Raw genomic sequence first — 18,677 nt, 5'->3', positions numbered from 1 at the left:
TTACTGTGAAGAATTTGCATTTCTAAAAGGCCTTTATAAGTGAGTTTTCCATCTATGTTTGTTGTCAAATTCAAAGTGATTCTTCTCAGATTGTTTGCCGTCATAATTATCCGTCCGCACCGATAGCAAGTTTTCTTGGCTTCAAATGAAAAATTCCTCACAACAAGTGGCAGCTTTTGTTGGAATATTCACAGTATCTGCCTGCCAAATGGTACACGCCAATTTCGTTAGCCTACCTCTCACTAATGAGACATCTGTCATACTAGGTTTTGAAATTATTACTAATGATGAATCAAATTTTTCATTCATTATTGCATCACACTATTGGATCATTATTAATGATGCAATAACATGTAAGATGCATTTTAATATTATAGCTGGCTGCAGGAGAGAAACAGAAACAGTGCAAGTGATTCAGGGATTTTCTTTTATTTTTGTGGCGACAAATGGAAAGGAAAAGACAGCTGTTGTCCCATTAACAGATTACTCTTATGAAAAAGTAACTGAATAACGGATTAAATAAATTGCAGAACTTACGCGTTACATTACTCGTTACAACAAAAAAAGTCATCCGAGTACTCTGAGGCTGGTTTCACACCAAATCCGGGGGTGCTGTGAAAGCTTAGGTTTTCCCATTCATTGTAATGAGGGCAGTCCACAAAAATGCAGCCCGACGTCACGATCCGGTGGACAATCACGTAAAAGGAAGAATGACACCTTGTTTACCAGATTTTAACCTTGTAGCTTTGTAGCATTTTTTGTGGAGAGGAAGATCCAGGTCGGGGGTTAAACGCTGTTCTTCTTCCCCTTTCTGTCCAATGGGGTTGGCCACCATCCGGATTGGTGGAGGGCTTAAGAGCTCAACTTGACGCCACGGTCCAGTTTATGTTAATTCAATGTTTTGCCACACCACCGGATTTGGTGTGAATGCAGCCTAACGGATTACTTCCTAACAAGTTACAAGTTACAACACTGGTTGTAAGTTTGATTCTCCTAAATTCCCTCTGCTAAAGCATCTTGGGTCAAAACTTTTTAATGAAATCAAAAGTATTTTTAAGTTTAGCAACGGACAGGACTAATCAGTGTGCTCATTAACCTCCCAACAAAAATCATCAACGGGCCTTAATTAGGTCGTTAAAGGACCGCATTTGGCCCACAGGCCGCCAGTTGAACAGGTCTGCTCCACAACATATCCGTTGGAGTGGCGGTGTTTCCGACGGCCCGTGAAGGCAGCAGCAGATGCGGGTCTTATTTGTTCTCTCCGGCAGGAGGGCGTTCCGCTGGACGAGACACAAACACACTGTGCTCCAATTATGCCGGTGTTCGTGTGTGCTGGCTCATATTTAGAGGCTGTCACAGCTTAGGATCACGTCTCAGAGTGTTTTCACACCCGGATCAGGCCTTCCTTGATGTCAGCCTTCCTGGTGGTTATCACTGCCGGGGGAAAGGCGACAGAGGAGGCCAGGCTCGAAGACATGGAGGCTAACCGTCCTTGCAGAGGGAGTGAGCTGTAGGACGGTAGGCTCCTTCTCTCTCTCCCGTATTTCTCCCCCTCGTTAAGACACAATGAACGGTAGACGGGACAGGTTACCGTGTCTCCGCTTGTTATCTAGCTAACACTGCTTTAGCTGCAGTTTTCGGACGTCTTTTCTTCTCCCACGTCGTCAAAAGCAGAATTTTATAATTTTTTTTATCCACAGACAATGATGATGGTGGTTTGAAGTCTCTGCTTCACTCCTGGAATGGCTCTCTTCAGGAGGTTTTCTGCACCGAGAGGAAAAGAGAAAAAACATCATACACTTTAACTCTATTTGAAGTGCTGGACGTTTTCTGTCGTTATTTAATAGCTCCGCTCAGTGTTTTTGAGCGTTAAAGCAGCAGGCAGTGGCCTTGAACGTGTCATGCAGACGCATCCACACACAAACAGATTGAAATGTGGAGAAGCGTGATGAAATACAGCACTGTAAACATAACGGTGTGAGGCAGTGAACGGCTCATCAGGCGCACGCAGAGCCAACCTTCTCACAGCAACACTCAGTGTTTGAATACCTGTATTATGCTACAGAGAAATCTTAATATGCATGATGAAGATAATATGCAGGGTGGAAGAAGGATTCAGACCTGTTACTGAAATTAAAAAGGCAAAACCACAGTGTAAAAATACTCTGTTACAAGTAAAAGTACTGCACTCAAAATCTTACTTAAGTAAAAGTACAAGCATCCGCATCAAAATATACTTGGAGTACAAAAAGTACTCATTATGCAGAATGGCCCATGCCTTTACTGTATATAGTGCTGGGTAGCTTACCCTTCATTAACATCATAATGCACTAGTTGATTTTTCTCTTGATCTGCAAAGTAACTAGGATCTAAACATATGAAATACATTTAAATAGTTGTATTAGAAGTTAAATTTTGTCTCCAAAATGGAGTACAAGTAAAAAGTAGCATCAAATGGAGACTGAAGGACAGTCCCTAGAAATTATACTTAATTACTGTACTTGAGTAATTTAGTTACATTTGACCTCTGTGTGTTCCTATTACAAAATCCTGCTTACAGCTCTTAAGTAAAACTAGTTTTGCCCATAATGATATATCATAATTATGGGTTGATTATTATTTTTGCATTAATAATCCAAATCTGCAAAGTAACTAGTAACTACAGCTATCCAATGAATGTAAACATAAGTCGAAAAAAGTGCAGTGTTTCCCTCCAAAATGTACTGGAGTGAAAGAAAAAGGAGCATTAGATGGAGACTCAAGGACAGTACAAGTACCTAGAAATTATACTTAATTACCGTACTTGGGTAAATGTAGTTACATAGTGTTCCAAGTAAAAATCCTACTTAAAACTTGAGTGAAACCAGCTTTGCCCACAATAATATATCATCATTTCTTAGTCGATTATTATTTTGTCTTGATGATAAAAATCTGCAAAGTAACTACAGCTGTCAAATAATGTAAATGATAAATATTTGTCTCCAAAATGGAGTAGAAGTAGAACGTAGCATAAAATGTTAAGGCTCGAGTACAGTATATTAGTAAATGTATTTAATTACATTCCACTACTGTCTGTCAGTATCATACGTTATTAGTATTTTTTAGTTGAATAACATTTTGTATTAAGGAAGGAAATAGTAACAAAGCTATCAGATAAATATAAATTATAAATATAATATATTTTCTTTATAATTATTATTTTAAATGTCAGAAGTCATCATGGTTCCACAGGTTTTTGAGCATCAAGTTTGTTTACATAGGGCGATTACTGGCCTAATTAAATACTTAGTGGGGCAAGTAAATAAACTATTGGGACATTAATTATTTTCCAAGGCATATTGTTCAAGCAATCAAGAATTAAGCCTTGATCAGTTTCCACCACCACACATGTGCCGATGTTCTCCTCTCTGTTTTCAGGGGTGATTTCTACAGTGTCGGCTCTCCTAGAATGGACCCTGCACACAGTGGAGGGGATATGTCACCTTTGTATGTGCCAAGAAAGAGAAAATCTGCCCAGTCACAACCTAAAAGTGGAGTGCCATGTCCAGGTAAAGAAAAACGGATTCACCTGACATGATTGTTATTTTGGCAGTGATTATCACGTAATTTCACACGACTGACTGTGAATCAAATTAATTTTCACCTCTCCAACAGTTGTTCAGCGAATGCCAGAAAGAACTTGTGAATTAAATTCAGCTGGATATCCCAAGGTGAGAACAACCTCATGTCTGCTGTATCCTTTGATGTCAATTTTTCAGTCAACTTTCCAGTCGTCATCAGGGAGAGTGCTGCTCATTATACCTGTCTGGATGTGGTTGTCCATTTCTGTCCTCTAATACTCAGAATCTGTTAACTTTATGCATATATGTGGATCTCTACGTCACAGTTACTGTACTTGAACGTTTTAGAATGACGAGTCTCAAGACCAAGATCCTCTAAAGATGAAAAGAACTTACGGTAGAAAAAGGTAAGAAACACCTGTTGATTTGTAGATACGCATTGACATTAACAAATAGATTTTCTTGGATAAATAATGACCCTTAAGTGCATGTTATTTCAAAATATCAGGTATATCGGAGACAGAAGCTGAAACCTCTTCAAGTCTTTATGATACAAATACACAGATCTCCTACAAAGTGACTATGACAGAGACTGTTTTAAGTTGTTGCAAAGCTGAGCTCTGTTCAACTTCATGCTCTTAAAAACATTTAAAATACAAGTTTAATATTGTGTATGATACATGCATCTGCTGCTGAAAACACATTGAGAGTTATTAGTTATTGTATCTAATTCCTTTTTTGTGATTGTGAGCTGCACTGTTGCATGTCTGCACTCACAATCTGGCCGTTGCCAGAGCACCTGTTTTGTCATTATGTTAATGTGAAGCTGCTAGTCTAGATCACAATATTTGTTGCATGATGCAATTCTTCCAGCATCCTTTCTTCTGTCTGTAGTCACTACTCTGTGGCCTTAGTGATCACATAGATGCAGCGGAGTGGAAGTGTAAAGTAGCAGAAAATAGAAATATTCTCCGTCACTTCATTTTTACTGAAAATGTGTGTCGGTCAAAGTTTTGCTTATCGCTCTCCTTGATTATTAATAATAGGCATCGGTATCAGCCCTGAAAAAAACATTAATACAAAATCCCTACTGCAGCGTGTGGCGCTTTATCACCCTACACATTGTAAGCATGTTGTCAGCTGTGTAGTCAACCCCCTGTTACTATAGGCTTCACATATATAAGAAAAGTGAAGAATGTATAGAAAGTAAAGAATAGGAGCATCAAGTGAGACTGCTGCCTCATGTTAAGATTCTGTTGTTTATTTCTCACCACAAATAAACCAGAGTGAAATCAGTTCACTTTGAAGCAAGATATATCGCTGCCTAATGAATTTTTAAAAAAACCTTGCCTCGAGCAAGATCAAATCAGACTCTCATTGTTTATCTTCTGGCCTTTGACTGAGCCACAGCACAGTCAAGCTGTCATTTGTTGTCTTTGGCTGTCAGATGAAGAGCCGTGTTCGTCCCTCAGATGTCCTAATTGGGGACATTTGCTGCAGACTTTCTTTGTCAAGTGGTTTTCCAACTGCTGATAATAATGTTAAAAATAAACATGCTTCTTAGAAAACCTCATCTCTTCAATGTTCAATTAACTTTTGTTATATATATCAGTAATACACACAGCACTGACAACAACAGTCCAGTGTCACTTCCATGCAAGTTAATTAACTTTTATTTTTGAAATAAGTGTGAAGCATTGTGTTGTTTTATCAGGTACGAGGACCTCCAGAGTGTCTCCATAGGAACAGTAGATTACCCAACCACCAGCTGCTCAGTGATGTCATCAGGTGGTCTGGCAAACGGGGCGGACCCAGGGTCCATGGCCCCGCCCACTGCAAGGCTGCCTCCGAGACTGGTGGCGAAGGATGTGTGGCCTCAAGGCCCAGAGGCCAGCAGGGAGCAGCCCCAGTCTCAGGACCAGAGCTGGAACTCCAGCAGGGACAGAGGCCCCGACGCCTGGGCCCCGGGTAGAGACAGACCGCAGGAGCAGGTCTGGAACTCTGGCAGAGACCGAGCAGGACACTCCAGTCAAGACCAGACATGGATTCCAGGCAGGGACAGGGCCCAGAGCGGACCAGACCAGGCCTGGATGACGGGGCGGGACCGAGGTCCTGAGCAGGGCTGGGCAGCCGGCAGAGACCGAGGCCAGGATCAGGCCTGGAACGCAGGCAGGGATCCGGGAAGAGACCGGGCCTCATCAGGGCCGGAGCAGGGGTGGGGAACTGGTCGAAGCCAAGAACAAGCCTGGACGAGCAGAGACAGAGTCTGGAGACCTGGTGGGTACTCAATCACAGAGGGCTGCGACCAACCAATATTTTCATTATTGATTGTATTCATGGTTAATCAATCAATTAGTTAATAGAATATCAAAGAATTGTGAAAAATGTGAATCACAATATTCCAGAGCCCAAAGACTCTTCATTTACTCATGTTGAACGACAAAGAAAAGCAGCAGATCCTCTCACTTAAGAACCTGAAAAATGACAAATCGATTAATCGGCAAATAGTCGCAGTCACGCAAGTTTAAATCGGTTTCTTAAAGATCCTAATTTTATATATCATAATTTTGTGGCAAGATATATTACAACTGAGGTTGAGAATAATATTTTTCATGGTGTTTTAGAAGTCAACTCTCAATTATAAACTGTGACTGAGTAAGAATAACAAAACTGGACCCTGATTGGCTTTTACATACATACTGTATGTATGTACATAAATCATATGTAATAGTATTTAAATTCCTATGTGTGTGTGTGTGTGTGTGTGTGTGTGTGTGTGTGTGTGACTCTTGTTGGATGTGGTTTGGTTTTGTGGTTTCGAGACTGACTTCTGTCTGTATGTGTTCCTCTGCAGACTTGAACATGAAGAAAGTCCAGAGAGTGGAGATGGAGCGAAGCCCACCTGGTAATAACTTCTCACAGCCACCAGAGGGCAGAGACTCCTGTAAGTCACCATCTAGTCTGACAGTGAGACACTTACTGCTTCTCTTGCATTCAGATTCCTGCAACAATATAGAGAAATCTAGCTGAAATAGATTACGATGTGAAGTTCAAAAATACACACACATATCACCTCCATGGTCATAAAAAGAGAGTATGCTTCATAAAATTATAGAATAGGCATCAAAATTGGCTTGTAGACACTTCAATACGCCTTCAGATGGGCTGTACCCACTGGCAACAAACAAACAATCATGTTTAGAATTATTGAGATGGAACGAACTTGTTATATTTGTTATATTTTTGGGAGCACGCAGACTAATTTATTAGGAAGACAGATGATATCTTGCTGTAGGATGTTTAAAAAGAATACGTTGTCGATCAGAGTGAAAACTATTCGTCAGCAAACATAAATATTTCAGGTCCGGATGGAGCCAGTGTTGGTGAGGCCTCGACGGCTCAACCGAGCGAGGACCAGAAACCCCCCATCCCCTCCACCAAGAAGGAGCCTCCCACGTACCCTCCAGGTGAGACAGGCTGACCGACCACTGCTGTTCATGCTTCAGTAAGAAAACCTGTTCACCTTCTGTCATCTATTCCCGTTCACCAGGAAGTCAAGAGGAGCGTTGGCAGCTGCAGATTGTGGCCAAAGGCAGAGTCACCTGTCCAAAATGTAAAAGTGTGAGCAGGAAGACTGTGGAGGGGCTGAAGAAACACATGGAGAACTGCAGACTGGTGAGCACCAAGACCTATACTGGGATTTATTCGTATTTTATAGCTCATAAGTTTATAGTTTGCGCCGCCAGCTCAACCACCAAGTGAAAAAACAGAGAAGCTCATGTCACAACACACACAGAGGGATTGTGACCTCACTGTCAGCTCAGGAAACCATCACTCCACTTTATCTATACATAATAAATAAATGTTTCCTGTTATATTAATATTCAAAATATCATGTACTCAACCTTAAATCGTTTGTGTGCAGCAACCCTTTACCTGTCAACACTGTGGGAAACAGCTGAAGTCCTCAACAGGGATGAAGTATCATATCATGGCCGACCACAGTCACCTGGTAAGACTGATCAGCCCTATTCCCTGCTGTGCCTGCCTCCTTTTCAGCTTAAAGATCTTGTTGCTGTGTAATTTCTTCCAGTGCTTTTCCTGAACTGTGTCTTCGCATTCCTGTGCATCTTAAATAGAGCAGTCACTTCTCAAAAATGACACTGGTAATTAAAACACACGCTCAGCGGAGTTTGAGTGTCGGCTCACGGTGTTGCTGCCTCTTTGTCTGTTTTTAGCCGTCATCAGAGGATGCCAAGGACCTGGATGATCGTGTCATCAAAGACAAACTGCGTAAAATCCTGAAGAGACTGGGCAAACTAAAATGCTCCAAAGAGGTAAATCACTTTCATTTAGCAAAGGAGATTTATTAGAATAAGGTGAGAGAAGACGATGTCAAATGTTTCTTTTTCGTCTTTGGATTTCAGGGCTGTACCGCTGCCTTCACCAGCATCATGGGCTACGTGTACCACATGAAGAAGTGTGGGAAGGAGGAATCTGAGCTGGAGAAGATGTTGCTGAATTGCTCTCACTGTGGGAAAACCTACAAGTCCAAGGCTGGTCTGGAGTACCACCTGAAATCAGAGCACGCTCCCGTGAGTCACGTGTTGTTTATCATGTCAGACCAAAGAAACAGCGAATTCAGCACACACATGAAGTCAACAGACTTTACAGTAAAGGAAGTGTGTTGTATATTTTAATATCTGTCTCCCGTCCTGTTACCCAGACGCCCCAGAAGAGCGAGGAAGACGAGGCACTGAAGGCCCAGAGGGAGGCCAACCCAGAGAGGACGGCCAGCGGCAGAGTGCAGCGAGCATCGGCCCAGGTGGCAAACTTCCACCTGGCTGAGATCGCCAACAACGAGCTGCCCAAAGACTGGCCCAAGAGGAAGTTTCAGTCAGACCTGGTGCCAGATGACAAAAAGGCAAGAGGAGATTTAGTTTGTCCGAAATTTATACAGTACATCAAGCTGGAGTATAGATGAGGGTATTTTTGTTTAGTGTATATTTATTCATACAATGTAAAACATTTTCCTAAACTAGCTGGAATGAAGACAAAGACATAGAGAAGGAGTTCCTCTTTGTGGCAGTATATAATGAAGATATAAACTGCCATTCACACATTCACTGACCTCCTGTTGTTCATGCTGTCCTTCCCAGTTGAAATACGCCCGACCAGGCCTGCCTGCCTTCAGCCAGGAGGTGCTGAGGAAGTGGAAGAATGAGGTGAAGCTGCAGAGGAAGGTCCAGTGTCCCAACCAGGTAGGAAAACAACACTTCACTCACACTCAGCTGGGGTTTAAGAAGGAATCTGCACAGCTTTAGTTTTTAATCTAGTTATTGTATTCCTGTCTGGTTATGTGGGGACAGGACTGTTTGTATAATAAGGTATAAAATATATATTAAAGGATAAGTACCGTTTTTTACAACCTGGACCTTATTTCTGGCAAAAGATATGGTCATTTACTCACCCAGATAACTTTGGTGTCATTCGGCGTCGTTCGGACGAAATTAGATCCAGTGTAGCGGCGATATATCCATATAATGGGAGTAACGGGGCATCGACACACAGCCTCTATATAACACATTATCTGCCACGAAACTAGTTCATTTCATCAATATTTTGTTATGAAATGCTAGCGCTATTAGCCTCTGAGTCCAGGCTCGTCTATTGTCAACATCCGGGGTCTGTAGGCTGATCTACTACCTCTGACCTGGAAGATGTCGTCTCTGAGCTGCGCGCGCACCCGCGACAGCGCGCCTTGTTTACCTGTAGCTGCTGCTGCTAGTTTGACCCCGGATGTTGATAACGGACGAGCCCGGACTCAGAGGCTAATAGCGCTAGCATATCGTAACAAAATATTGATGAAATTAACTAGTTTCGTGGCAGATAATGCGTTATATAGAGGCTGTGTGTCGCTGCCCCGTCTCTCCCATTATATGGATATATCGCCGCTACACTGGATCTAATTTCGTCCGAACGACGCCGAATGACACCAAAGTTATCTGGGTGAGTAAATGACCATATCTTTTGCCAGAAATAAGGTTCAGGTTGTAAAAAACGGTACTTATCCTTTAAGCCACAACCAGGACTCTTAAGAGTCTCCCTTCGTGCAAATGTTTCACCAAACAAGAGCGTTTTTTTTTTTCTTCTTCTTCTTCTATACCACAATGTTCTTGCATGGAACAGCCATGCACCTTTCTCCAGAGCTGCATGACGCAGTGGAGATATGTCTGTCTATGTGAGACTACCGTTAATGTAACATTATGTGTGTTCTCCTCAGGGATGTTGCTGCACCTACACCAGTGTGTCTGGACTGAAGGCTCATCTAGGCCTCTGCACAAGGGTACGTCAGCATCTCTGAAATAAAATATCTATTGGATGTACAAATACCTGCTTATTGAGATTTGATTTGAGTAGAAGTTTTCATAGTAAAGAAAATATTGCTACATTTTTAAAACCAGGTATAAATGTTGAGACTTTGTGGGTTTCCCATATAAAGTCTTGTCCACATTCTCCGCAGCTGCAGTGAATATTTTTTAAGTACAGTGTACTCCAGTCTTGGTAATCATTTCATGGCTCTTTTGTCCTTTAATCTGATCTCAGGGCGACTTTGAGGCTGGAAAATACAGATGTCTGATCTGCAATAAAGAGTTCAACTCTGAAAGTGGAGTGAAATACCACATCAACTCTGTCCATTCACAGGTAACGAGTATCTCTCTTTCCTGGTTACGTTACAATGCTTCTCTGTCTGTTTGGGCCGCTGTATGCAGAGGACATTTCATTAAACCAAGAGGTCTCTTTGGAGAGCTTCCATCCTAACTTGTATTCTCCTTCTCTTGTTTTCTTCTCTCCTCCTCTGTCGACAGGAATGGTTTGTCACAAACAAAAAGGCCTCCAAGAAGTTTGAGAAGTTCCTCAAAAATCAGTCCAAGGAGTTTGCCCAAAACGTGGACAAGCAGATGGTGGATCAGTACCACCATAATCACCTCCAGCATCATCATCAGCAGCATCACCATCACCACCACCACCAGCAGCAGCAGCAGCAGCAGCAGCAGCATCAGCTCCAGCACCAACTCCTGCAGCACCCTCTGCAACCATTGCATCACCTCCAGCACCAAACCCAGTTCCTCCATCAAGAGCACCAAAACCTCCCTCCACAGGCGGACGCCCAGCTCCAGCAGCCGATGCTCCACTACACCCCTCTAGAGCCTCCGCCTGGACCGATGTGGGTGGATATGGACCGGAGAGACGCCGTGCCGGAGCCGGAGCCGGAGCAGGCGCCGATCGAGATGGAACTGGCTGAGAAACCAGAAGAGGACGATGACGGGATGGTGGAGGAGGAGAAGAGGAGAGAGAAGGGGGAGAGAGGAGGGGAGAGGGGGAAGGCTGAGGGGAAGCGGAAGGATTGCTTTGCTTTCGGTAGCAGCGGTGGTGGCAGCGGAGGCGGTAGCGGCAGCAGCAGTAGCAGTAGCAGCAGCAATACTGGCAGCTCGTCCAGCGAATCAGAGGTGGAGCAGCAGGACAGGCAGAGACAGATCGACCAGTGGAACCTGAAGCGGCCCGACGTCATGGAGCCCCACCCCGAGGCCGGGAAACGACAGAGGAACACTTAAAAATCTGCAACTAAGATTTACACTCTGACTAACACTCGTCATGCATCATAGCAGATTTTAACAGAGGCAGATGAGGACGACATCAGGTGTCCGTCCCTACTTTATTATCGTGACAATGTGAAGAAAACAAACCGGGGTTTGGTGAGACGGCAGCTGAGAAAGTTGAGAAATCTTTCAGATGGTGATGGATACGTTGAAAAGAAGCTCACTGTGTCAGCGTGGATCTAATGAGACACTTCTGCTTCAGAGGCTGTTTCTCTGTCTTGAAACGGTTGTCAGTGTATAGCCTTGAGAAATGTAGTATACCGTTTATCTGTGTGTTTATCTGTAACAGATTCTTTTCACCAACTTTGAATGTGTCTTATTCTTTAAAGCGTTTGATAAACCTTCTCGTCTTTCATGTTGACCTCGAAGGGAAAAAAGTTACTTTAACCTACAGAGAGAGGATGCTACAGTGTAGTATTTTGTTAGACTTGTGTAGTCTCTCTCCCTGGAAAGATTTTGTGCCTCTTAAGTATGATCTGTATAACTTCATACTGCTCATCTTCACTTTAACTTACCCTTTCTGGGCTAAGTAATGCTGGAAGTGTCACTTTTCTGGTTAGAAAAGAGGATCAGTTATTTCTGGCTTAGATTTCCCTCACCCTGTTCCTCCCTTTACCATATTCGCGTCAGTGTGGTTTTGACTAAATGTATGTTTTGGACCCACATTGACAGTGAATGCAACCTGGCATCAAGCTGCCATCCTTGAGCCAAGTCTGCTGGTAACATGAGAGGATGTGTCTGCGTCTGAGTAGTGCTCCAGTGCAGTTACAAGGGTTTAAACAGGCATATCACATTTGAAAAGCAGAAGCAGATCCATTGGTATTACATGTTAAAGTCATAGTTAATTCTAGGAACTAATTAGGAAACGCTTGAAAGTACTGAACAGTTACAATCCATCCATCTACCCAGTACTGCGCTGAGTAGAGCTGCAACAATTAGTCGACTGTTTAAGTCGTATTTCAGACAAAAACGTCAAACATTTGCCGCTACCAGCTTCTTAATTTGCTGCTTTTCTTCGTCATTTATGATAATAAATAAAAAGTCTTTGGATTTTGGACTCTTGGTTGGACAAAAGAAGCACTTTGAAGATATCACTTTGAGCTCTTGGAAATTGCGATGAGCATTTCCACCATTGTTTCTACATTTAATAGACTAAATGTTGAAAATAATTGGCAGATTAATGGATAATGAAAATGCTCTTTAGTTGCAGCTCTAGTGCAGAGCGTCTCCAGCTGTAGCACAGCCTCACTGTGATAACAAGACTCTGTAAGAAGTCAGTTTTATTCAAAGAATTGTTAGAGCATATATGCCATGATTTTTTTGTTATTTGTCTAGGAATAAAGAAACATGATATAACCTGAACTTTAGAGCTGTTGGTAGTTGTATTTCTGGACTTTTGAAGGAGACAGGCGAGCTGTTTCCCCCCGCTGCAAGTCTTTATGCTGAGCTCGGCTAATTACCTCCAGGCTACAGCTCCACACGTAAAGCAGACATGAAAGTGGTGTCGATCTTCTTTTCTAAATCTTTGAAAGCAAGCAAATCTGTTTATTTCCCAAAAAGTTGGCCTACCTCACAACATTGTTCCAAGAAAACAACTAAATAAATGTTAAAAAATGACTTACAGATTAAAATTGACTCCCACTGTGTGTGAAGCCAACCTCTGTAGTTTTTGCAAAAACTCTAAATTTAATGGTCACTTACTAGCTTTTCTGAAACTCCTAATGCCAATGTTCAGTCTTTCTCAGTGGATGGAGGCTAATCAGTCGTCACATGATAGAAGAATGACAACAGAGCAGCCTATCTGCTGAGGAATCCTGCAAACACATTTGAAAGCTCTGGAAAAGCTAGCAAGTGGCCCTTTTACTGAAGATGTTTTTTGTTAAACTGCTTTTTACATCTTAAGAGCAACCTTTTAGCCTTTATTCTTAATAATCAGTTCATTCCATGCAAGAGCTCTGTTCACCAAACAAAGTAAGCACAGAAAAATGATTCCAGGTTCTCAGTGGCTGACCACAAGCCAATAAATGTGACAGGAACTTAACGGACTGATATCAGTTATGTTAGAACGCAGACAGACGGCCGTGATGTTGACACAAGTGACTGTTAACTCTGATGAAGGGAAGCTAACATACCAAGCATTTAACATGGAGGGTTGGTGTTTTCTGTTCTTTCTACCTGTTTTTGTCTGTCTCAGAATATTTAACCGATAGCATGTAGCCTAATGTTTATGTACTCTGCATTTTGTATCTATAGTGCTGTATGGTTATGGATGGTTGTCAGTCATTTCTTTGTGACGTTTAACACCATTTTGTTTTGTTTTTTTTGTTTTCAACTTTTTTTTGCTTTTATGAATGTATTTGGTTATTTTTTCCCATGTCTGTTGTGCACTTCTGTTAAGCCTCAAAAAATTGTTCTTGATTTGAAACTTTCAAAGAGCAAGTTAATCTGTCTTTACAAAACTATGTGAGAATATTCTGTCAAACATGACTCACTGAATCCGATTCTGTTGTGCCCTCCATCAGATGCCTTTTGGAAGAGCAGTCCATGTTTTTTAAGTTTGAAATAGAAATCCTCCTTCTGCATGGGAAGTATTCCAAAAACCTCAGCAATGGTTAGTTAAAAGCTTGAGACACATTTTTGTTAGGGTTCCCAGCACCAATGTTGTTAGGTCTCTATCATCTTTGTTCTGGATTTGATTGTGGTTATTCTCAGACAAAAGTGATTCTGCAGCCTGAACCATCAGTGGTGAGAAAGTCAAACTTTGATGGTGGTTCAGTAGACTTAAACCACCATTTTAAGCCATACTCAGACGTTCTCTTGGCTTAATGATTGCTTGAGCCTCAAGTTCTGGATTGCATTGTGGGCTTGGTTGATTGTTCTGTTTTAAAAGCTACTGCAGTTGTTTAGGCTACGAAACTTCACCTGCCTCTTTGTTGGCATGGGCTTGAGTAGATGATGACTGAATTTTCATTTTTGGGTGAATTGTCCCTTTAACTTTACATTCAACCAGGATCATTTATTGAGATTGAATGATTGAGAAGTTTGAATTGGTTTCAGTTTATTTTTCTTTCTTCAGCCACTGTGAATATTGCTGATCATGCTAAATGGCTTGTGATCCTTTGGAAAGCTGAAGGTCTACTTGTTAGTGGTTGTCTAAAGGTTATAACCACGTTATCTAGTCCCTCTTTAGATTACTATTACTGTAATTCACAAGAAGCAAAGCAAAGATTAGAGACATAAACATAATTACATTTTGTTCTTCAGTTATTTTCCTGTTGATTATTGTCTCACAATGCCTTGGATTCATAATGTAAAAGCTTTCAGTAACTGGCCTCTTTCTTGCTGTTGAAATACTTCATGTCCACTGATGCTCGTGACCAAACCTTTATCACCATGCATGCACTTTGAGCTCGTTGATGGCACAAATGAAAGCACTGCTCAGCATTAAGACACTTTACATGTGTTTTATAAAGCAGTCCTGGTCCATGACTCAATATTTTATCAGCCCACAAACCTTCTTAAAAGCTTAAAAGGTCAAAGTGTTGGGGCTTTGTTTAAAATCCTGTCAGTAATTGAAGACCTGACATATAAGAACTGACATATTTCAGTTCAGTTCACTTGCTGTTCATTTTTCAATTTGTTTTCCTGCTTTTACTTTATCTACAGTAGCATCTCTTCTTCTTAAAGCTGGAGCACAGTTCTTTAGTCCAGATGTAGACAACATAGAAAGCCTGTATAGTGCCGTATTTTTTATATTTTAGTGCCAACAGAGGAGTTGTCACCTACTGTGGGCAAGAGAACCAAAACAGCAACATTATGTTATAAAATGTTATCAATGGTGACCAGCAGGAAGTCCAGTTTTCATCACAAAAAGGCATCAGATGTGTTTCTTAGACAGAAATGTAAGTTATCTTTGACTGACTGAACCCCTGCAGATTCTGGATATCAGGATCTGTTCTGAACACCTCCTGGTGTAAAGGGATTTCTTTACGCTAAGTCTTATCCAGTGACCGTATAAGATGTGCCACTGGAAATAGAAGTAATATCATTAACCGTACAGTAAAGGAGCTCTAGATTGAAAATAATGAAAAACTGTTCTCCTGTCTTGTGCCATCACCATCACCATCCATACTGAAGATAAACATGAAATATATATGATCTAGGTCAGATCTGAGTGAAGGTTCAGTTAGTGGTCTGGTATCATTTGTAAAGAAAGCACTTAATTTTTTCATTTTGTGGGACTTTTCAAGTGAAAAATAGTTGACGGTCTCAACCAACCCTTCATTAAATATCTGTACATTTAATATGTTATTACTTGTTTTTTAGAAGTTATGTGCTGCTATTTCATAGTACCAGCAGTGTTATAACCACAGGTGATTAAAAGTTTAATTCATGGTCCTTTTGGTCTCTGTGTCTTTAGTAACAAGGACGTGTAATTGATTCTGTTCGTCCACAGGTACATGAGTGGGGTCACTGCTCTTTATGGGAAGCCGTTTAGGCCATAACTAAATACTTCACTTGCCCATACATATATTGGTACTCCTGATATTATTAACCCTGGTCATGCAGCATTTTTTTTTTGCAATGTCCTGGATGGGAGGAAGTGAGGTCCCGATGATTTTCTGCGTTGTCCTCACCACCCTCTGCAGGGACTTCAGTCTCAGGCACCGCAGGCTCCTGACCAGACAGGGATGCAGCTGGTCAGTATGCTCTCTTTAGTGCCTCTGTAAAAGGTGGTGAGAATTGGAGGAGGGAGGTGTGCTCTCTTCTTCCGGCGCAGAAGTGCATGCGCTGCTAAGCTCTCTTTACAAAAGCTCTGGTGTGGCGGGACCAGTATCTACACCCCCAGGAACTTGGTGCTGCTGACTCGCTCCATTGCTGTGTCATTGATGATGAGTGATGTGTGACTGGGCTGGCTCCTCCTGAAGTCACGATCTCCTTGGTTTTGTCGACGTTCAGGGCCAGGTTGTTGGTTTTGCACCAGTCCACCAGATGTTTCACCTCCTCTCTGTAGACCCTGTCGTTGTCATCATGGATAAGGCCCACTACTGTCGTGTCATCCGCAAACTTCAGGAAGTGGTGAGTTGTGGACCTGGCAGAACAGTCGTGGGTCATCAGGGTGAACAGCAGTGGACTCAGGACGCAGCCTTGAAGGGAGCCGGTGGTCAGGGAGATGACACTGGGGTTGTTGCCCACCCGCACAGACTGGCATCTGTTGATGAGGAAGTGAAGCAGCCGTTACACAGGGGGGTGCTGAAGCCAGTTTGCTCACCAGATGCTGCGGGATGGTATTGAACACCGAGCTGAAGTCCAGAAACAACATTTGCACATCTGTTCCTCCCTTCCAGATGTAAAAAAAAGTTTATTATTTTGTATTATGCTGATTAACTTAGTTCTTAGTTAGACAGCTTTTGGTATTAAAAGATAAAAAAGAAAAATCAAAACAACTTCTCTCATATGAACAGATTTATCTACCGTATGTACAGACATCATAAACAGTGAATTAGTAATGGCAGTGCATGTGCATTGTAACAATGTCCATCAAAAGGCACAGAGGTTATAATAATTAACTCATCTAAACAGTCTCGACTACAGGTCTATAAACAATATGTCATGTTTTATAAGACTCTAATAAAGACCAAAATATTGTCAGCTATCAGTAAGGTGAAGAAACCGGACAAACGCACTCTGTGTTTCATTGATCCTCCTCTTCCTGCACAGACTGTGAGTAAATCAAACTGAAGCTCACATCTGATGATGTATTTGATCTTCTCTGCACCAGCAGCCCATGTCTCGCAGCAGCACCTGATCCGCATGTTGTCACAAGTTGATAACCCCTGGCACCACCTGCTGACATTAATACATGACTGCAGCTGAGAAGGTTTGATTTTACTGTCATGTCAGATGTCTTCAGGAAACAAACAAAAAAACAAGCAGACACTCCTGATTAAAATCAGAGATCCTTTATCTTTAACACCAGCGTTAACAATCAGAGCTTTTCTTTCAAGCACACATACAGAGACAGAATGACAATCAGTAACAGACAGTAAATAACAAACACAAATCAAACAGCAGCACTTCATTTCAGTTTAAACTTCACATAACAACAAGAAAAGGTTAAAGCTCCATGACAGAAAGTTAAATCTGATTATGAAATCTGGACAGACGATCAAAACTGAAAGATTCGAAGAAAACTTGATAAAAAACAAAAACATCACAAACAGAAAAAGTGAACATAATAAAATACATATAACAAAATACATAAAATAAACAGTATATAAAGGGGTATCATGCATCATATAGTATATTTTCATATATGAAGAAACTTTATCTTTATCTTTATCTTTATATCAACTTTTCTTACAAATGCCACCTTTAAATGATACCATGTTAATAAAAGCAATTGATTTACAATATGTTATTAAGATAAAATAAATAAAGACATCACTTCCTGTGTGTCCTGTAACATCATACAACAGCTTCATGACATCCTGCAGGAGTCCAGTACAGGAGAGATGAGATATGAATCATGATGTCATAATTTATTATGGTTAAATACATCATGTAGAGAAATGAAAAGTATAAAAGTAACATATATACAGTTGTAACATATACATGGTGACAGAGTTTGATGAGACATCCTGTCAAAATAATGGACAACATAAAGGTGAAGAACAACATTTCCTCCATCAACTCCATTATTGTTTATCCCCTCTGACTCTTATATCATGGACACTAACTGAACAACATGAAGGCGGGATGTGTTTTAACTGTCTCATTTACACTGTTGATCACTGTTGAACTGTTAACTCTGATCCTGCTGATCTGGAACTTTTCTTTAATCCTCCGCTGGACTTTTGTTTCTTAGATACACAGTGAATGAAAAACAACACAACGACCACTGCTGCTGTCAGTCCCAGTCCACAGTAGAGGCCGATCCTTCCCCGACTGACCCTGTTGGATCTCTCAGGTGTGTCTGTGTTGAGTCTCTCAGGTTCGGGCCAATCCCTCGCTGCTGTAAAGAGACCAAACAACAGAACAGCTGAAGTTGTGACATATTTCTTAGACACTGTGAGAATGTAGTGAAGGATTGTGGATTGTGGTCGTCCTCAATACTTTTCTTCAGGTTCTTATTGATCCAAAAAAGCTGCTGAATTGAACCTGATAATAAAGTTTTACTGACTTCTACTCAACCAACTTACCAGAGACGATGAGCCGACATTCACCAAAGTCCACACCATAGTTTGTCCTCACATCACACAGGTACCGGCCTGAGTCCTCAGTCTTGAGTCTGGACAAATGAAGTCTGAGTCGTCCGTCTCTGAGGACGTCTTTGTCCAACTGGACTCGTCCTACAAACTGTTGATCCCGAGACTCTGGGAGCTCAACACCTTCATGAAGACGAAACAGGACTGAGACTTTGTGATCAGTTATCCACGCACAGTAGATAAAAAGG

The 18,677-nt window shown here is 41.6% G+C and overlaps 1 protein-coding gene across 1 annotated transcript; it reads left to right on the top strand.

Annotated features, from left to right (window-relative positions):
* Nucleotides 1–420: 420 nt before the first annotated feature.
* Nucleotides 421–15,619, top strand: znf512 (zinc finger protein 512). Its single transcript, XM_084376855.1, has 16 exons — nucleotides 421–1,518; nucleotides 3,418–3,548; nucleotides 3,655–3,710; nucleotides 3,909–3,967; nucleotides 5,275–5,837; nucleotides 6,415–6,504; nucleotides 6,923–7,027; nucleotides 7,111–7,235; nucleotides 7,486–7,572; nucleotides 7,799–7,897; nucleotides 7,988–8,155; nucleotides 8,287–8,484; nucleotides 8,720–8,821; nucleotides 9,844–9,906; nucleotides 10,167–10,265; nucleotides 10,430–15,619. The coding sequence occupies exons 2-16, from the start codon at nucleotides 3,449–3,451 to the stop codon at nucleotides 11,174–11,176; spliced, it is 2,661 nt and encodes an 886-aa protein (XP_084232981.1). The 5' UTR covers nucleotides 421–1,518; nucleotides 3,418–3,448; the 3' UTR covers nucleotides 11,177–15,619.
* The last annotated feature ends 3,058 nt before the right edge of the window (nucleotides 15,620–18,677 follow it).

Source organism: Pagrus pagrus, assembly GCF_965226575.1.
Source record: "Pagrus pagrus genome assembly, chromosome: 16".
Classification (NCBI taxonomy): domain Eukaryota; kingdom Metazoa; phylum Chordata; class Actinopteri; order Spariformes; family Sparidae; genus Pagrus; species Pagrus pagrus.
This window is presented reverse-complemented; position numbering and strand designations above follow the sequence as displayed.

Excerpts from the sequence above, each read along its gene's own strand:
- znf512 (XM_084376855.1), top strand. The coding sequence starts at position 3,449 with ATGGACCCTGCACACAGTGGAGGGGATATGTCACCTTTGTATGTGCCA. Across the intron at positions 3,968-5,274 it reads AGAACTTACGGTAGAAAAAG|GTACGAGGACCTCCAGAGTG; the intron begins GTAAGAAACACC and ends TTGTTTTATCAG. Across the intron at positions 6,505-6,922 it reads ACCAGAGGGCAGAGACTCCT|GTCCGGATGGAGCCAGTGTT; the intron begins GTAAGTCACCAT and ends TAAATATTTCAG.